Source organism: Protopterus annectens, chromosome 8.part0 (assembly GCF_019279795.1).
Source record: "Protopterus annectens isolate FY-2018-M chromosome 8.part0, PAN1.0, whole genome shotgun sequence".
NCBI classification, from domain to species: domain Eukaryota; kingdom Metazoa; phylum Chordata; order Ceratodontiformes; family Protopteridae; genus Protopterus; species Protopterus annectens.
The window spans coordinates 400,355,441-400,376,659 of NC_056741.1; the positions used below are offsets into that span (position 1 = coordinate 400,355,441).

The following is a 21,219-nucleotide window of genomic DNA, read 5'->3' on the forward strand; positions in this document are numbered from 1 at the left end:
ATATGGAATAGCACAGGAACCAAGACAAAGCCCAGAGATCAGCAAACTCTGAAGACTGGACTATTCTAGTTCAGTAAGGCAGGAAAACTAGATTTTTTTTTTCTTTATTGCAGAAAACAGAGGAAAAACAGACAGTAAATGCTATAAATGCTTTTAAACGGCTAGTGCACTTGAGTGTGTTAGCCTACAGGTAAAATTAAGCAACAAATAACTTTTTAAAAGTGCAAAACAGTTAATCAACACAAAAACAGTTTAAATAGAATGCAGAGCTGTATAAACAGGCGAAAATGCAGTCGCTAAGCAGTAAATAATCAAAAAGCCATAAAAAAATACTTAAATCAGGAAAAAGTCACTCTTTTGCTCTCTGCTGCTTGTAGAACTCTGCAGGACACCACGAGGAGCTGTGCTGAGTTGAATACAAGCGAAAAAGCGCGCTAAAGTGGGCTTTATAGCAGGGGGTTGAAAAGAGCTAGGAACTGACCCAAAATGGCCAATAGACTACAAGTTTCTGGCTGGTACCACTCCTCTAGGGACAAATAAGCTGCTCAGTGCTCCCCACTCCCACTGGTGAACAAAGAAGCTTCCTTTTATCCAAATAAGGATATGGAATAGCACAGGAACCAAGACAAAGCCCAGAGATCATAGGCGAAAATGCAGTCGCTAAGCAGTAAATAATCAAAAAGTCAGAAAAAAATACTTAAATCAGTTATAGCAAATACAGTTATAACAAATGCTCTGAAATATACTGTATATTTCCAAAATGTTTGAGAAGGACAGTCAGAACACAAGAAGGTTCAGGTGAAAGAGAAAAAAAAAAAGTTTTGTTTTACTTTTTGAAAGGGAAAAAGGAGGAACAGAAGGCCTTATCAAATGTTCTCTCTGTATTAAGCAGAATGAGCTAATGACACTAGACTGGGAGGTGTGTCACAGTAGGGGCGGGCAACTGCAAAGCCACTAGAGAGACAAATGAAAGTTTTTAAACAGATAAGGATTTGTGAAGATACTGAATAGACAAAGTGCTTTATATATATTAAATTTTAAAAACAGTAAAAAGGACCTTTTGCCCACCTGATCATGAAGGGATTCACATCCAGATCAGGAGAGGTCATTGTAACCCTGTACTCTTCACTTATTAGACCAATGATTGAGTACAACGCCCCATTCGGAATGTACCTTACCCGACACCTGCAGCAGTTGGAAAGACCCCAAAAGAGTCTGCTTGGGGTATAAAAATACCTACACAAACACATCCAGGCAAAAATCCTAAATCTTTCAGACTGTTTCATATTTAGGAGTCATACCTATATCCTCCTATTCTTTCCGTGTGAATTGCTTATCCAGTCTCTCTTCCCAATCTTTTCTAACCTCCTCTGACTGATTCCTGTATTTATCATGCAATGTTTTATATGCACTACTAATTATCCCTTTTTAACAGCAACTTCTGTTCCAGATTAACGGTATGTACTTAAGGGATCATTTGCATATATACTACTGGCTTCTACTACAGCAGGTTTAAGGTATGACGCACTGAAGACACTAGCCTGGCTGAGCCTTTCTTACAGTTTTTACTAAATGATTTGTCTGCATAACCTTTTCACACTTTGCCCGGACGTTTGCTTCCCCAGTAGAATAAATTCTACACAATCTACTTGAAGAAAATAATATTAAAGCATTAAAATCAAGCACTAACAGCCTACATTGTGTGTGTTTCTTTCTATGTCTATATAAGCATATTCTGTATATGGGACATGAGTCAGGTTAGTAAACATGTAAGTAACTGCTAATGTGCGATACTTAGCCACAATGGAAGACATAATGTGGTGAAACTCAGTACTCTGCATTAGGAAGTCTATCTCCTATTTTGTAAGGTCATTTATGTAAAGCTTTGGGATCTCTCAAATTCCTACACCATCTGCAAGGTACGATGACAAACTTGACAACAAAATAATATCTCTGAAACCCCTAAAAAGTGAGAGGCACAGCTGATGTTCTTGGGCTTCAGACAACATGACTACCAACCATGGCTTACTGGTGATAAGAACCACACCAGATTCCTTGACAATTTTAATTTTATTAGCTGATGAAAGGGACATGCATCACTCCGAAGGGCTACTGCATTGAAATGTTGTCAACCAACTTAGCATAATGGTAATCACCACCACATTCAGTTAAAATCCCAAACACTTCAGAGAGCTAAGAACAAAAACAGGAAATTACCTGAGAAATTTCTTTTTTTTTTTTTTTTACCAGTCAGCTGAGTGAACAGGATTAACAGTGTAAATGGAAAGAACACCGGAACAGTGAAGAAACAAACAAAATAATCCATTGTGCAAGTGCCTAAGTGAGAAGGTCTTGACAGTGGTATGAGACTGGAAGCTGTGGAATTACAAACCAAGGTATACTGCCTTATGTGGAAAGACAACTCCTACAGTAAGTTACAACATAGCAAAATGATGACACAAGTAAATAATAAGCAATATTAAATGATTACTGCCTTACCACTTGTGCATAATCCTCCACATTTCCAGCCACAGGTATCACCATGACCTGGAATGGAGAAAGCCAAAATGGCCTGAGAAGGAAACAAAATAACAAGTCAGTTAAATGCATATCTGAATGAATCCAAGTTGGTTTAATGCATAATTATTTGTTTTAAACAGCACAAAATGGCTTTTCTATAACAAATTCCAGGTCTTACAGGAGGTGATTTACAACACAAAATTTCTACAACTTCTGTATCTCACACTTCTGATGCTGCTAAAAACTGTTTTAAGACATTAACTCCTAATACTTCTTCATATCATATTTCTGAGGCTGCAGTCTTTTTCAGATTAAATATGCAAAGTAAAGTAATGAGTTTTCTCTTACACTGCAATTACGCATGCTTTATAGACAATATGAGCATAAGCTATGTCACTAACAATGTCAAAAAAGATTTTATTGCTCAATATCTACACATGGCCACAGACAAATCACATACCTGAGTTTGATTTCCTAATTTGAACAGTGCTCAAAAGTCCAGGGAACAAATTACACTTCAGTTAGTAACACCAGACTTTCAAGATGATTAATTCAAGTTCATACATATATTATAACCTTTTCATAAGTCCAAAACAAAATATTTTCAAGCCCAAAAGGAAGTCAGTGGTAAGAGAAACTGCTAAATTAAACCTGGCAACCACTGTTCTGACTAAAGAAAACCGATTTTGCAAAAGTGATCGAAAATGGAATTCAGGCTAATATTTATCATAGGTAATTATTAAGTTAATGACCAAAGTGTTTTGTTCTTTTTTTTTTTTTTTTTTTTTTTTAACTTTAGTTAGGTTTCCTAAGATGAGCATCAAACTCTGTACTTTGTGTTTGTAAACACCTTAACCATTACGCCAATCCTCCCTTCTTTCTTCATCATCAATATTTATCAAGGAGAGTGCACATTTGAGCAAGTTGCAACCTTTACTGGGATGATTTTTAAGAAACCTTCTTGGCAGGACAAACCATACTCACGACGAGTACAAAGGAATTTTGTCCTAAAATCTCAAGACATTTTAATATTTTTCTTGCTTTTCCACAGGACACACCTGCCTAAAGAGGAACTGTTCCGTAGAGTGGGTTGTAACCCTACAAGAAGATCATTATATGTGGCTTGTTAAACTTTATACAGGGTTTTACCAGAAGACCTTGGACTGTCTAAACCAAGTTCTAACATTATTAAAAGGTTTTCTAGCTTTATGAGTAACTTGCAGAATTTATGAATACTTTAATTCATTCTCTGACTACCTGCTTACTCCAATTTGGGGTCCCAGAGGAATAATAACCCATCCTGGTACTTAGTGGGCACAGCGCACAGAAACTCATCCCAAATGAGGCACCAAACCACTGCAGGACATTCATACACAGCACAAATACCCAATGGTACTTTTCAGGATCACCAATTCACCTCCAGCATATCTTTGAGATGTGGGAAGAACCAAGACTACCTGTTAAAACCCACACAGACAAGGGGAGGATATATATGCCAGTGTTTCTGAGGTGGTACTTGACACCATGGACAGAGTAAACTGCAAACTGCCAATCACTTCTTTGCATCGCATTTGCGGACAATATTTGGCTTTCTCTAATCTGAAGGACTCTGTAACTAGATCATCAGGAAAGACAATGTCTCCACCCCAAAGAAACTAATGTGACTAGATAATGACAGCTTGCAGTCTATTTCTAGTATTTCTTTCTTCCAGAAACTGATGTGGTCAAGTATCAATATTAAAGAAAATGCAGTGAAAGGACAGATTATTGGGATCAACTGTAAAATGCTACTTCATTTTCGTTTGTTTTACTTTGCATATTCATAAAAACATAAGCCCAACAGAATGAAAGCAAAACTGTTGCCTTTATTCAAAAATTGTTTAGATATGTTAAGTACTTTAATCTACTTTATTAGACCAAATGTAACAAAAGAGATATAGTACTGAAATGAAAATTTGAGTAAAATTATAGCAATGACAGAGCTCAATGTGCCCTGAATTTAAATGGGCTAAATCAAAATTGTTGGAAGAAATTAAATGTAACACATACACTGCATGCTTGCAAAGTTCTTGCAGCAGCACTTTATTAGACAGCTCCATCTTTCATCTCAGCAATCAGAGCAAGCTTCCCTAGCACCTGCTCTCAAAGCAGACAGCTTAACTGCATGCAGTTTAGGGCAGTTGATGTATTTCCTAAAATGATATGTGATAGACTGGTTTCCAACCCTCATTCCTGGTTGGCTGGTCCCTGGCTTCCCTGCAACTACAGCACACCTATTTTTATCCTACTGGTCAGGCCAAGATGTGGATCTGGTTCCATCAGGTTTACACCATCAAAACAGGGCCTTTAAATTCCCTAGCAGCAGCCCAGGGCCTCCTAGATATCTCACTTGCCACAACCACAAGGTCGACCTTCCAACTATCATACACCAGTTGCAGCCCTGGTTTCCATCAATCTCCTGAGCTAGCCTATAATGCAAAACATCCTGTACCCCATTGGTTAGAGCACATCTCCTACTGGCAACAGACTGGCCAATTCTTTCTTGGTCTCCACTGGTTAAACAAAGACAACTGTGGTCCACTACTTGACAGCTTTCAAAAGCGATGCATTTTATCTTCCCCCATTTATCCTCCTGGGCCACCTCAAGCTTTACTTCTGCACAATGGTAATGTCAGATATCTACACATCTAACTTCAAGGTTCACACACACCCTCTACCTCCCATGGCCATGTGGTATACTATGTCAGATTGGGAAAGTACAGTTGTGTACACTTACCATAAATGTAGATGTTCATTCAAGTGTATTCACTGTTGCAGCCTTGACTTGACGGATTTCCTGCCGTGAAAGCCCTTGGCCAGTCCAACTACCAGACAAAAATCCCCTCCTCCTTAGGCCGTTGAACACCCAAACCAACGTAAGTATGCTAGGGTATATAGGGAGCCAGCTGATGTCATATCATCAGTTTTTTCTTACCCCATAAAGTATAGTAAAGTTTTTTATTGTAGGAATAATATGAAGTTTATATAATAATGTATTAGTAAAGTATTTATGTGTATATATATATATATATATATATATATATATATATATATATATATATACAAGTTGCAAATAGATGAAATAGATTAAGTATGTTAGGTATATTATTGTTTATATATACCTTACATTTTTATATTTTGATTGTTTATTCATTTAATTGTTAAATGTGAAATATTAGCACTTTTACTTTAAATTTGTGAAGCATACTTGGCGCCAAAAAGTTTTTAAATGAGCGTATTGATACAAAGTTATCTGTTCTGATGAAGTCTGCATGTTTAGCACATGAAAGTGCTTAACGTGGATATATCAAAGTTTTTGGAAGTGTTTTATTAAAGATTTTATTCAGTCCGAGCCGGTGTCTTATCGCTGCCTTATTGAACATAGCTGACGGTTGTTACCGTCTGTTTTATCCTCTTACCCCATAAAAGGCAGAAGCCCCAAAATGGAGAGTAGGGAGTTGAGGAAGACCACCTATACTGGAGGAGAGGCCAAAGGGGATTCCCTTGGCTAGAGAGGAAGTTATAAGTAGACTGCCTAGTAGGCTAAGGGAGAAGGAGGGAGGGGAAAGGAGACTGCAACAGTGAATATACTCGAACATCTACGTTTATGGTAAGTGTACACAACTGTACTATGTTCTTCGTGTTTCACTGTTGCAGTCCTGACTTGTGGGAAGATTCCCAAAGCTGAAATGAGGTTGGAAGGCAATTAGGGAGAGGATGCCCTGTAGAATGGCAGTGGAAAATCCTGCACTGGAGCTGGAAAAGGCTGCTAAGTGGTAGTGTTTGGTGAAGGTGAGCACAGATGACTAGGTGGCAGCTTCCAGAATGTCATTAGAAGGGACTCCTTTCAGGAAGTAGCAGTATCCCTAGCGGAGTGTGGCCTGAGAGCCTCAGGTAATTTTTTGCCATGATGGCTGTAACAAAATGAGATGCAGTGGGAGATCCATTTTGAGACTGTCTGTTTAGAAGCTTGTTTTCCCTCAGAGCCAGGTGCAAAGGTCACAAAGAGTTGGGCAGATTTTCTCAAGGCTTTTGTTTTGTTGAGATAGTAACAGAGTTGCCTACGCACATCCAAAGAATGAATTATTCTTTCCCCTTGGTTCTGGGATTGGAAAAGAATGTGGGTAGGTGAATGGCCTAATTATGAGAAGTATCAGTGATCACCTTGGGCATGAAGGAAGGGTAAGTTCTGAGAGAAACCCTGTCTGGATGCAAGATGAGGAATGGTTCCACCACCATGAGAGCCTGCACTCAGAGATTCTCCTAGCTGAGGTGACTGCCAGAAGAAGGGCAGTTTTCTAAGTTAGCAGGCAGTTTTCCAAGTTAGAAACTTTAGATAGGCAGAGGCTGCTGGTTCAAAAGGAGGCAGATTCAGTTTTTCCAGAAGAAAATTAAGGTCCCATGGAGGGGTTGGTTGCCTCCTGGGAGGTCTGATGTGGATGACTCCCCTAAGAAATTGTATTAACAGAGGATGGACAAAAGATGAGGAAAGAGCAGGTATATGGGCCAAAATGGCAGATGCATAAATTTTAATGGATGAGTAAGAAAGGCCTTTATCAACCAGACTAGCCGGGTAGTCTAGAATGACAGAAATCTGGGCTGAATCAGGAATGTGGTGCTGCTGCTGGGCACCAGATGGAAAAACTTTTCATTTAGCTGAGTATGATCTTCTAGTACTAGGCCTTCTAGCCTCCTTAAGAGTGTCCCAAACCTGTTTGGTCAGGCTGAACTTGGTCCTGAATGCTGTGGAATTACCCAAGCTGAAAGGCTGAGCATCTGCAGGTTGGGGTGCACAATCCTTCCCTTGTCCTGAGTTAGAAGTTTGACTCTGAGGCAACAGCCATGGACTCTGGTTGGTGAGTTCATGAAACAGAGGATACCAGTGCTACCTGGGTCAATCTGGGGCTATCAGTATTGCCCTTGGGTCCTCTTCTCTTTATCTTTAAAAGCATCCGATGACGAGCAGGCAAGGGAGGGAATGCATAAATGAAGAGATAAGTCCAAAGGAAGGAGAAAGTGTCTGTTCTCTAGGCTGATTGCTGTTTGTTCCTGGAACAGAATCTTTTCAGTTAAGTGTTTTCCTTGGTGGAGAAAAGGTCTATCTGTGGGACTCCCCATCTCCGGACCATGCTGAGAAATATTTCCCAATGCAGATGCCATTTGTGGGAGTCCATCAGGTTTCTGTTGAGGTGACCTGCTAGAGTATTTTGGACACCTGGAAGGTATTGTGCCAGGAGGTGCAACCCCAGATAGTGAGCAGTCTCCCAAACTTGCATTGCTAGATGACAGAGAGTAAGAGTGGGTGCCCCCTACTTGTTTACATACCACATGACTGTGGTGGTGTTGATCATGACTAACAGGACCACTGGCTCCCATTTTTTTTGAAAGCTACCAGGCTTTCTTGCACTGCCATGAGCTCTTTCCAGTTTACGTGCTTGTTCTACAACTCAATCCCCCACTTCCCTTGGGATTGGAAGTGAGCCCTCAGGCTGTCTCAGGAATCTGTGGTGAGAGTTTGGCCCTGGAGAGTGAATATGAATGGATGGCCATGATTTTGTGCAAAACCCTGTGCCCACCATGCAAACTCCACTTTAAGGCAAGGAATCACCTGTATCTTGGTCACCAGGGACTGAGTGTGTTGGCACCACACAATTTTGCGGTACTACTGGAGTTTCCTCATGTGCAGCTTGCCCAGGGTTACCATGAGGATACAAGATGCCGTGTAGCCCATTGCCCAGAGGAACTCTCTGGCTGAGATGTATTGTTTCAGCTGGATTCTTTGGAAGTAATGGGTCAAAAGGAGACCTTGTCTGGGGAAATGAAAGTAGAAGAGTCCAGCAGGGCTCCCAGGAAGACTATCCTTTTGGATGGAACAGTATTGGATTTTTGTAGATTTATCGTGAAGTACAGGGAGGACAGGAGGTTTTTGGTACACCTCAGATCCTTGTGGAGTTTTGACAGATTTGCTGCCTGTAGTAGGCAATCGTCCATGTAGGAGTAGATTTGGACCCCTCTGATCCTGCAAAAGCCAATTAGAGGAGCTAAGCACTTGGTGAAAATCCTGATAGCAGTAAATACGCCAACGGGTAGTGCTGAACACTGAAAGTGACTAAAACCTGCTCTGAAGTGAAGAAAGATTCTGTGCAATTCATGAATGGGAAAATGTAGGTAGGCATCTTTTAGATCCAGTAGGCAGGAGAGGAATTTTTCTCTGGTAGTCAGGCTGGCCAAGGGCTTTCACAGCAGGAAATCCCACAAATCAGGACTGCAACAGTGAAACACAAAGAACATTAGACTGCCTGTCTCAAAAATGTTTGCTTTTTTATGTGCATTATCATTGTTGTGACAACCATAGGGCCTCAAGCAGTGATAGTCTTGCCAACACACTAGCGTCAGCCAACTACACTGGATTCCATTTGGGCTTCCTCGCTGGAATAGCAGACAACAGCAGCTGCAGCCTTGGGTGGGCATGGTTTTGGTATTAACTCATACTGTCTAGTCCTTCACAAGTTTGATTCCATAGGGCCAACAAACAGGAACCCTCACATTCCAGCTCACTTATATGGGTTCTATTCAGTCATCACTGTTAACCACCCTGGGACTTTAGCTGCCCTAAGAACAGAAAAACAGCAGCAGCACACCTCACAACTCAGTGGGTGGAGAACCCTTTCTATCGGCAACCAACTAGGCAATCTCTTTTGTGTTCCCCCTGGATGACACAGATCCCTCAACTGTCCACTTCAGTGGTGTTGGCTTCCAAGGACTAGTCCAAAATTTCCATTCGTCCTTCTTGACTCACCACATGCTATACTGTGGTACCAGCTTTTCCACTACCATAGTCTTCCACACACCCCTCACTCTGTTTCACACAAAACCCCTAAATCTTCAAGTGGTCAGTCCACAGTAATATCGCTGGATGAGGAGCAGCACGCCTTCAAAAAGATACTCACTCCATCTGCTAAAATAATGCTTTTAACTTCATGTTATAACCCAGATACTGAGATATCAGTAGCACCTCACATAGAAACAGTCTTAGATAGGGGTGGCTCCACCTACTTTGGATTCAGTTCTGGCCTCCTCATTGGACTATATCTCACAAGCTTCATCTTCCTCATTGGCTGCCAGAGTCCAAAGATGTTTCTGACATCCATCAGAGGGGTTCATATGGCCTACCTTCTATTTATTCCACCCTGTGGTCTCTTGGTGCTATTTATTACTGTTATTATCATTATTATTATTATTATTATTATTATTATTATTATTATTATTAATTAATTTACCAGGGAAGTATACTGATCACAACAGAAATTTTGCGTCACAGCCTGAGTGAAGAAATTCACAAAAAACAATAAAACAGAATGAATTCAAAAACATGGAGTAATCACAAAAGGGAAAGAATCCCACATACAATTGTAACAGTATATAAATATTAACAGCGTAGAAAAACAAATATGAATTAATTTTAGTAGTATATATGAGAGGAAAGCAGCAAGTGAGAAAGTACAGTTTTGTACCTACCATAAATGTAGATGTCCGATAGGTATGCATCTGCAGTCATAACATATGGGTTGTCCTGCCTCAGGCAGCCCTGCGGTCGGCCGGATTCCAAAGTCTGGGTCTGGCCTCGGCTGATGTCGCACTTTCCCCGACGTCAGAGCTTCTGGGGTATAAAGGCATCAGCCGACGCCATTTTCCTCAGTGTTACTTGCCCCAGATGCCAGGTGCCCTCTAGGAAGGCTAAATTTGGATAAATGTTGAAAATTCCAAACAGTAGTAAACAAAATATATATACATATATACATACAAACAAATACACCATAATAGAGTCCCCCATCTAGCTGAAAGAGGGAGCACCCTAGGAATACCACAGAGGGGAAGGAGGGTGGGTAATCCTGACTGCAGATGCATACCTATCGGACATCTACATTTATGGTAGGTACAAAACTGTACTATGTCCTTCAAGGATGCATCTGCAGTCATAACATATGGGTAGAATACCATAGCCAAACTGGGGGAGGAGGTACTAAGATAATGATGGTGTAGTTAAGATCCCCTGTAAAACTGCAGTTGCAAACCCTGCTCGGGATCTGGAGTATAAAGGTAGATTGTAATGCTTGGCAAATGTATGCACGGAGCTCCAAGTAGCAGCTTCTAAAATGTCCTTGGTAGCCACCCCTCATAGGAAAGCTGTAGTGGTGGCCGTGGCTCTTGTGGAGTGAGGCCTGATATTTTCAGGAGTTGTCTTTCCATGAAAAGAGTAGCAGAATCGAATGCAATTTCCTATCCATTTTGAAATTGTCTGTTTGGATATTGCTTTTCCTTGCACTCCAGTTGCATATGCTACAAAAAGTTGGTCAGTTTTTCTGCTGGTTTTAGTTCTGTCCAGATAGTAACGTAGTTGTCTGTGCACATCCAGGGTGTGCAATAGTTTTTCCCCCCTGTTCTGTGGGTTAGGGAAGAACGTAGGCAAATGAATAGCTTGGTTCAAGGATACCCTGGATACCACCTTTGGCATAAAAGTAGGATTGGTTCTCAGAGACACTCTATCCTGGTGAAAAATAAGGAAAGGCTGCACTGCCATTAGTGCCTGTAACTCGGATACTCTTCTTGCTGAAGTGATTGCTAGAAGGAAAGCAGTTTTCCAAGATAAGAACTGTAAGTCTGCTGATGCTGCTGGTTCAAAAGGGGGTAGTGTTAATTTTTCCAGCACAAAGTTGAGATCCCATGTAGGAAGAGGAGGTTTCCTTGGAAGTTTTACATTTTTGATCCCTCTTAAAAATTGTCTGAGGAGAGGGTGAGAGAAGATAGGAGGATCCATGTTGTACTCTGCTGAAATTGCTGAAGCATGAATCTTAATGGAAGAATAGGACAGGCCATTGTGGAACAGTTCTGCTAAGTATTCTAGGATGTGTGCTAGGTTTGCCAGTGTGACATTTGTACCCTTTGATGCACTCCAAATGAGGAATCTTTTCCATTTTGCTGAGTATGTTTTTCTTGTGGAGGGTCTGCGAGTCTCCAGGATAATGTCCTTGACTCTCTGAGATAAAACAGTTGGGTTTTGTTTTAAGCAATTTTCCAGGCAGTTAGCTGCAGTGTTTTCAAGTTTGGATGCAGGATCTTGTAGTTGTTCTGCGTTAGAAGTAAAGGCCACAGGGGTAGAGGCCATGGGTTCGTCCGAGACATGCTTCTCAGTAACGGATACCAATGCTGCCTTGGCCAGTCTGGAGCTATCAGAATCACCTTTGGCTGTTCCTCCCTGATCTTCAGTAGAACTTTGTACATCAATGGGAGAGGTGGAAAAGCATATACTGTTAGGGCCTTCCAGCTGAAAGAGATGGAGTCCACCCTCCAGGCTTGTGGGTGGTATACTCTTGAGCAGAATTTGTTCAGTTGGTGGTTGAGTGGGGAGGCGAATAGGTCTATCTCTGGCATTCCCCATTTGTTTGTTATGATTTTGAAGATGTGTGGATGCAGCATCCATTCGTGAGCATCCATGGTAGTCCTGCTTAAGCTGTCTGCTAGTGAATTCTCTTTTCCTGGTATGAATATGGCCTGCAGTTGGATGTTGAGATTCAGGCCTAGGTTCCACAGATCCATTGCCATCCGGCATAGAGGGTAGGAATGCGTGCCTCCCTGTTTGTTTATGTACCACATGACTGTGGTATTGTCTGTCCTTATCAGCAGATGTCCTTGCTGGAGGAATGATTTGAATGCCTCGATTGCATGCTTCACTGCCAGCATCTCCTTTAGGTTTATGTGCAAATTCAGCTGGTCTTGAGACCATAGGCCTTGGATACACTTGTCTTCTATGTGTGCTCCCCATCCTAGGTCTGAGGCATCCGTGGTGATGGTCTGCCTTGGTTGTGGTTTGTTGAAAGGCAACCCTCTGTTGGCCTGGCAGGCCTGAGCCCACCACAGGAATTCCTTTTGCAGGCATGGAATGATTGGTATCATGGTTTCTAGACTGTGTCTGTGTTGAGACCATACATTCCTTAGGTACCATTGTAATTTCCTCATATGCAGCCTGGCATGCGGGATCAGGATTATGCAGGATGCCATGTAACCCAGGGCCTGCAGGACTTTCCTTGCAGTAAGCTGAGTTTGCCTTGTCAAAGCCATGAAGTAGACTGGTAGTTGCTCTTGTTTTTCTTCTGTGAGAAAAGCCATCTGAGTTATTGTGTCCAGATTCGCACCCAAAAATGTTATCCTTTGGGATGGCACTAGTCTTGACTTCTGGATGTTGACTGTGTATCCCAAGGCCTGTAACAGGTGTATGACATAGGCCAAATCCTTTATTAGTTTTGTCTTGTTGTCCGCTTGTATTAGGCAGTCGTCCAGGTATGGGTAGATTTGAATTCCCTGAAGCCTGCAATGTGCAATTACTGATGCCAGGCATTTCGTGAATACTCTGGGCACAGTAGATAAGCCAAAGGGCAATGCTGAGAATTGATAATGCTCTGATCCTGCAAGAAATCTGAGGTGTCTTCTGCAATCTGGTCATATGGGGACATGCAGGTATGCCTCCTTGAGATCTAGAGTCACCAGCCAAGACTCCTTGCCCAGCATGGGAAGAAGTTGCTGTAGGGTCAGCATTTTGAATTTTGGCACAATGAGATATGTGTTTAGTGCGGACAAGTCGAGAATAGGCCTCCATTGGGTTTCTTTTCTTGGTACAAGGAATAGTCTGGAGTAAAATCCTTGGCCTTGTTCCATAGGTGGTACCCTTTCTATTGCTTTCATCTGAAGTAAACTGTTGATTTGCCTGAGAGCCTCTGGCTTCTGGTTTGGTGGAAGGTTTGGCATTCCGCTCTTTTTTGGTAAAGTGTGGAAGTGAAACCTGTATCCTTTGTCTATTGTTTGCAATGTCCATTTGTCTTTTGTAATGCAATGACAGTTTTTCGAGAATAAAGCCAACTTTCCGCCCAAGGGTGCTTCCCTTTGTTCCCTGGTAGGCGGAATCAGAGCCAAGTCATTGTGTCTGTCCTGTGGAAGTGGTTGTAGTTGAAGCTGTGGCAGTACTCCTCTGGTTGGCAGGTTGCCACTGATGGCCTCTGTAGGCACCCTTAGACTGACCTCTGCCTCCTGGGCGTCTATTCCTGCCCCTCTGTGCTCTGGAGGTGTCTGGAAAGGACCAATTCTTTGAAGGCCAGTTTCTGCTGAACCTCGGAGGTTGGACCTGTAGAAAATCCTTTACTGTTTGCACAGATTTTGCTTTTTCTTCCACTTTCTTTAGAATCTCCTGTGCAGGGGAGCCAAATAAACTTTGTTTCTCCATTGGAGCATCTAGGAGTTTAGCCTTGACATGGTCTGGCAAGGATTGCTCTTTTAGCCAGGCATGCCTTCGAATTACTGCTCCAGTCATAGCTGATCTAAAGGAAGCCTCCAGTGCATCATAGCCACATTTTAAGAAATGATTACTGACCTGCTGAGAGTTGTGTACCAAATCCTGAAGGGACTTACGGTCTAAAGGTTCAGGAGAAGAAAGCTTTTTATTCAGCTGATCTAACAAATATTCCTGGTACTGTATCATATGGAATTGACAGTTTAAAGCCCTGGCAGAAAGAGTAGCAGATGTATAAACCTTTTTTCCCCATCTCTCTAATGCTCTTGACTCCCTTTCAGAGGGAAGGGGGTTTTTGGCAGTGGCAGCTGCAACACCTTTTGGGCCCTGAGAAATAGTTTCTGGGTCTGCAGCATGGGCTTTATACAAATGAAAGTGAGAATCCAGGACCCTGTAATATCTGTCAGGTTTGGCAGGAGCCGGGGGAAGAGAATCAGGGGCAGAACTGACATCATTATATGCATCATCAACTACTGTTAGCACAGGTGGTATGGCTAAAGGCCTATGCTGTGGCAAGTGTGAAAAGGTCCTTAGTCTTTTTCTAGAATCAGAGAAATCCTGACCCTGCCATTGAAAGTGTTCCCTCATTGAGTGTAAAGTTTCCCCAAAGGAAAATTCTTCTGGAGGGGAGGCAGAAGGAATAGAGTCTTCTGCATCTGAATCCTCATAAGGTGAGTATGGCCCTTCCTGATGGTCTGATAAATCAGATCCATCCGAGGAGTAATCAGAGGAGAGAGGCTCAGGGGGTTCAGCCCTAGGCCTTTTGTCAGGAGGTGGTTGAGAGGCCCTGTCTGGGTGAGGTTGGGAACCCCTAATCAGAGATATAAGGTCCTCAGCAAGGCTGAGAATTTGAGAACTTGAGGAAGGTCTCTGAGAGGAAGATTTTGCAGGTAAAGCCTTTGAAATTTTAGCTGCTTTAGCCCTGGAGAAGGCCTTAATAGACATAGAAGCAGGGGGCCTAGCTGCCCCACGTGCAGGAGTAGAAATGTCCAATGGGATGGTGTCGGACAATCCTTGTGCGCTTGCTTCTTCGGTAGGGAATTCTGCAGCCGACTCAGCCGGGGCCTCTCTGGCCTCGGTTGTCGTAGGTATGATTTCGGCAGAAGTAAGAACCGAGGACTCTTTTTCAGCCGCGGTAGGCCTAACCATGGTTTCAGCCGAAACCGCGGGCCGCGAGTGTCGGTCCTTTTCTTTGCGTTTTTTGGCTAAATGTGTAGTCGGAGTCTCCGACGGCATTTTATATGCAAAAGCGGATCCAAAAAACATTTCTGCAAACTCCGACCGACGTCTATGAGTCTGTCGGTTGAAGGAGGCACAGGCTAAACAAGCTGATACGTCGTGGTCTGGGCCTAAGCAAGGAAGGCAGTAAGAATGGAAATCCTTATGAGGTATTTGTTTCCCACAAGTTAAACAATTATTTACTTTGTCTGACATCGGCTGAGGCAAGAAAGAGTCCCCAACGGGGTACTTAGCTTTTTTAGAAGTCTTCGGTAGCTGAAATCTCTGGATCTGACCGACCGGCACTTGTGAACAGCTTCTGCTTCGGGCACCGCGCGGCAAGAAAGACTGAGGAAAATGGCGTCGGCTGATGCCTTTATACCCCAGAAGCTCTGACGTCGGGGAAAGTGCGACATCAGCCGAGGCCAGACCCAGACTTTGGAATCCGGCCGACCGCAGGGCTGTCTGAGGCAGGACAACCCATATGTTATGACTGCAGATGCATCCTTGAAGGACATCAGAGGGTTGAAGCAGAAGTGATGCAGGTGAGGAGGGAGTTAAGTGATGCGTCCAGTAGAAAAAGTACTTACAGCCAAATTTTTCATGAAGGTGTCTTGTGAGCTGTGTTCTGGAAGACGGAAAAGAGACTTTTAGGTGAGGAGGAGTGGATTGCCAGAGCTTGGGTGCAAGAATGGAGAAAGACTGATCATTACAGTGCAGTTTGGTTTGAGGTGTCAAGTGAGGGGAGTTAATAGGGAGAGGTTGTGGAGGCTGGATGGGTTAGTTTTATCATGGAGTTTGGCTGCAAGAGATGGAAAGGCACATGGCTGAAGCAGTTTGAAAAGAACAGACCCTAGGAATAGCTCAGCTCTGTACAAGACTGGTAACCATTTGACTTTGGAGAGGGTCGTGCAGTGGTGTTCTTGAGGGGGAAATTAGAAATTAATTAGGAGATTTTGTTTTCAATGTACTGTAGAAGGGATGAGTTTTTTAGAGGCTTTGGCTATGAAAGGGAGCCTGCATTCATGTTGAGCAAGGAGTTCTCTTTTGCCTATTGCAGCCTTAGCTGGTCTGGAGAAAAATTAGATATTTTCCAGGAACAGAATAAAAAAGAACTGACCTTTTCCCTGTTTTTTTCAATGTGGCTTTGGAGGTTAAGTTGTCTAGACATAAACCTAAGTATACAAATGACATGGCTATTTCCACTGGGGAACCATTAAGATCTGTGATGCTGAGATTTTTAGGAGATTTTTTTTTCAGATATTGTGAGGTAACAAGTATAATTTTTGTTTTTTAGGGTTTATGAGTAGCTTATGGTTGTTCAGCAAAGAATTAAGGGAATCAAGGTTAGACTGAAGCTGGGTTTGAATGGCTGAATGTGAGGGACTGCAATGAAGGATAACCATGTCATTTGCATAAAAAGTGATAGGAAGGTTGAAGGGCAGTTTGTTAACAAAGACTGAAAACAACAAGGGGCAAATTTGATCCCTGGGATACTCCTCTGGTAAGCGGTACTAGAGTAGATAGGGAAGACCCTATTTTGACTCTGAAATACCTATTTGTTAAGATGTGTTGGAACCAGATAAAAGTGCTGGGGCTAGCCCCTATTTTTTGGCAGGAGTGAAGTAGCAGGAAGTAGTCAATTAGATTAAAAGCTTTAATAAGATCAATGAAAAAAGCTCCTGAAAGGTTCCCTTTATCCATGTTGAGCAGGATCTCATCTGCAAGTGACCACAGTGGCGTCATTACGCTTCAGCCAGCCCAAACTCCATGCTGCTTAAGAGTGCGAAGGTGGTACTGTTTAATATAAATGGACAGTTTGCTGTAGATTATCTTTTCAAGTACTTTCACAACTGTAGGGATGATGGAGATAGGGTAGAAGTGGGAGGCATTTTTTGGCTGAGGCTGTTTGGGAAGGGGTTTTGACAAAAGCAGTTTTCAATATGTACAGTACTGTGTTCTGGCAAAGGTTATACATGTGGAGAAGAGGTAAAGTAAGAAAGTCTTTGAAGAGTGATATAAACCAAGGAATTAGGTTGTCTGCGCCATGGGGTGCATCCAAGAATATGTTTTCCAGTAGGGGTCAAGGTCTTTGTGAGAATTTTCTTAAAATAGAAGCGAGGCTGGATGAGTTGGGGAGAGAGGTAGAGGTTGCTGTGCTAGGGAGGTGTCTGAATTCCTTGAGAAATTCAGAGGTTGAGAGTTGGTCTTCAGAGATCTGGATGGTGATAAAGGAAAATGTGGGATCTGTGGATTTTCAGCCTGTGAAAAGATTTACTTCCTGCCAACAATAATGGTTTGCCTAGCAGAACAAGTTACTTGTTATTGAAAAAGTTGGTTTTGTGCCTGAGTGTGTCTTGCTTAGCTAGGTTATATAGAGAGGTAAAGGCAGTACGATTTTCTGGTGAGGGTTTTTGTTTCCATGAAGACCACTCACATTGTCCCTAGGTTTGAGCAGAACTTTCAATTCAGTGGTTAGCCAGGGTGTTTCATTGTATCTGAAAAGTGAAGAATTTGTCTTGAAGTTGAAGGAGGGTATATGTAAGAGCTGTGGCAGCTAAGTTGGGGTTCTGTAAGTTGGTAATGGGAGACTAGCCAAACGTAGCATCCATAGAACAAGTACACTGGGGACATGTTGACATATCACCCCACCTCCATAGCAGATCAGTCAAGAACCCCACCGTAATATCTCTTGGAGACTACATCCACCTCTTCACATGGCCCTGGTCTCCACTATGTGTTGCGTATGGAATGCTCTAGAAAATGTCCTTTCTCCCAGGATCGTAACATCAATCACACCCTGTCACTCAGACACCTAAACCACTAACCAAATCCAGGTGGGCTGGGCTGTACTTAGAACTATATCCTTCTATTCCACAGTAGCTGCTAAAAGTAATTCATGTTACGTCCACCAACTGGTTTCTTCCAACAGCTTCGATCCCACTATTCCATCTGAATTCAGGGCATGCTGGATTTTACTGTTATTTATTTATTTATTTTAACATTTGTTGACTGGGAAAGGCTGATTTGGACAGAGACTATTTTCAGTGGAGGCCTGGGGAGAAATGTTCCAGATACATGTTTTTGGAATGTGGGAGGAAACCGGAGCACCTGGAGAAAACCCATGTGAACACAGGGAGGACATGCAGACTCTGCACAGAAGGCACCCCAGCCAAGAAGCAAACTGGAGAACCTCTTGCTGTGAGGCAACAATGTTAACAGCTGCACCACTGCGCCACAACTTCAGGACTATGATCCTTTATTATACTTTGTCTGATGGAGTCTGCATGAGAAGAAAAAAGTGCTTAGAACTCATTCCCTCCAGTAAAGCTCTTTTGAGTGTGTACCATTAACTCCCAGTGGGTATGGCTTGAGCCTTTTAAAAATGAAGTTATCACCTTACTATCCTAACAAATATTCAACTATAAGTGTTATTAAAAAAACTCCAAATGGCAAATTGTTCAGGATACAGTAATCGTTACACTCAAGGCATTCATTCAGTTCAATGCTTTAAACTGGATTTTATAAGCCAAAATAAAGGTAGTGAATATTAATTTTGTAAAGTTGTATAAACAGTCTATGATATCTCAGTAACTATTCAAGCAAGACCCACATTGCCAGCAGAATTTTCTTCATACAGCTGTGAGCTTTCATATGAGGCTATGCAGTTCTGTCTGTGCTACCTGAATGTTAAGATATTTAGAGAAATATGAAAATTATTACAATACAAATAAACAGTATAAAGATAATATTCAATATCTCTTTAGCCGCGTTAGACAGAGGTCAAATATCAATATAATTGTGTTTGCCAATCATGTATGCTTTAAGATGAACTCTTCTGATACCTTGTATGCAGCATGGTTTTGGAATTATTAATAAAAATATGAACAAGCAATATTTGATGCCTAGAGGAGCAAGTAGGAGGTAACTGTAGTAATGCCTGGAGACGCACTCTCCTGTAATGAGTTGTTAAATAAAGAAAATAGTTTCACTTAACTTCCATTTAGCTCATCCTTTTAGTTTTTCTGGAGTACTGATGGCAGTGAAGCATTGCTTGTTTGCATTCTTTTTCTTGTATAGTAATGCTGAAGCCATCGTTCTGTTACATTAAGCATTCCCTTCGCATATATTCTATTGGTTACAGTAACTTGTAGGAATATGCAACACTCCTGTATGTATAATATTGATTATTTATTACTTGTATTAGTTTTTCAGCAATTTTTAAATGTTTTACTTCCATATTTGACTAGCAATTTTGTAATGTATACTTTATCCATACAGATTACCTGTAATATGTGTTTGTACAAAGACCAACATTTGGTGCAATAAACATAAATGCTCTTTTTCAAACAGGTCTACAAAACTAACTATTATAGTTAGGAAATCGACACAAAGTCACTTTTTCTGTCTATCACATTAAATACTACTGTAAATTTAGTTAATGTCTTAGTCTGTCCTTATTTTAACCGTTCTCATGTTTTCCTTACAAATCGCCAAATCATTTTTACCACATCTTTGCTTTTTCCTAGTTACCAGGCAGATTACAAATCCTACATGGTTTGTGTCCTCCCCTCTTATCCTAGAACTGATGTTATTTGCCATTAAAACTGCATCATATCAGAATGAGCTTAGCAGGCTCAAGCATAATCACTGGATTCTCAGATGTAGTAGCTCTTTTTAACTCACCACTTCCCAGCATAATTCTCCACAAGAATTGCAATCATCCTTTCCACAGATCCTAGGATAGCTCGGTGTATCATCACTGGCCTTTGTGTTGTACTGCCATCTTTCCTAGGGGAGGGGTACATGATAAAGAGAGAGTAAAATTTGTTTTAGTCTGCTTAAAATGTACAAGATATCTTCCTTGCCCATATAGCATTTATGATACACAATACAAAACATCTATGAGATTGAAGTCATTCTTTACTTCATCAGTGCAGAAACAAAACACTTTCCAACATTACTAGTTCTTAAACGGAGTTATTTCAACACCTTTCACAAGCATAACAGGGGAAATGAGCTAGTACACCACAGTAAGCCGTATCAGTCCACTGAGAAAAGTGTCATCCTTTGCATGAAAAGGTAAAATAAAAATAAAGAATAACAAAGCTTAAAAATACTTGGTTTGAAATGTTTTGAACAGTTGAGTTTGACAGTCATAATGCAGAAAATATAGATATGTGAAGTATTCAGCGTAACACATGAGGCTCTTGCCACCCCTACAGTGCCTTGTTTAGGTGGTGTTCCAAAGACGAAATTACCACTGTAACAGCTACAAACAAATGCAATCTGAGGGTCATGCTGCTCAGTGCTAGAAGTCTAAATCTCAAAATGCACTTGCTCGAAGCACTCCTTAAAATGGAGAACATCGACATTTGTGCCGTAACAGAGACAAAGGCAGTAGTGCTTCCATATTCATAAAGGATGCGTACACCTCCAGACTGGTAGCCCAACATAACGCATCTGAGATACTTCAGGAGCAGCTAACATTGGGTAAAGACAGCGATTCAGGTTGTAGCCTGCTACAGATCCCCAACCATGTCCCAAGAATCACAATTCACGTTCCTAAGCACCCTGGAGAATATTAGGATCCAATCTAATACTCTCATACTGGGCAACTTCAACTACCCCTCCATTAACTGTGAAAACTACTCATGTACCAATACTCTTGCCCAACGTTTCCTGAAATTCATTAATTCCAATGCCCTGGACCAGCTCCTTCTTACCTCCACTAGAGGTAGCAAATTCCTTGACCTCGTCATTACTAACATGGGTGACCATTGCTCTACACCAACAGTCAACTCCTCCCTGGTTAGAGCCAACCACAAACTAATCACTTTGGAAATCCACCACCCCGCCCCCCCGCAAAGGTAACCACCATGAAAAACTTCTACAAAGCTAACTTTGGGCTCCTACAAACAGAGGTGGCTAACTTCACGGCACCCATGCAAATGGAGATCAGTTGCATGACCGCTGAATCATACACCAATGCACTGTACGAACACGTACACAAATGCATGGATCTCGCCATACCCAATGGAACCAAGACGCTCAATTCCAAAAAAAGGAAGCCAATCTGGTGCTGCCATAAATAAACTCTA

General features: G+C 41.8%; 1 protein-coding gene across 1 annotated transcript in view; it reads right to left on the reverse strand.

Moving 5' to 3' along the window:
* TARS2 (threonyl-tRNA synthetase 2, mitochondrial) overlaps positions 1-21,219 on the reverse strand; it is a gene marked incomplete in the record, with an annotated part of 833,318 nt that overhangs the window by 111,244 nt on the left and 700,855 nt on the right. Inside the window, 2 exon segments of the mRNA XM_044079202.1 lie at positions 2,500-2,572; positions 19,805-19,909. Coding sequence (XP_043935137.1) covers positions 2,500-2,572; positions 19,805-19,909 — 178 coding nt within the window.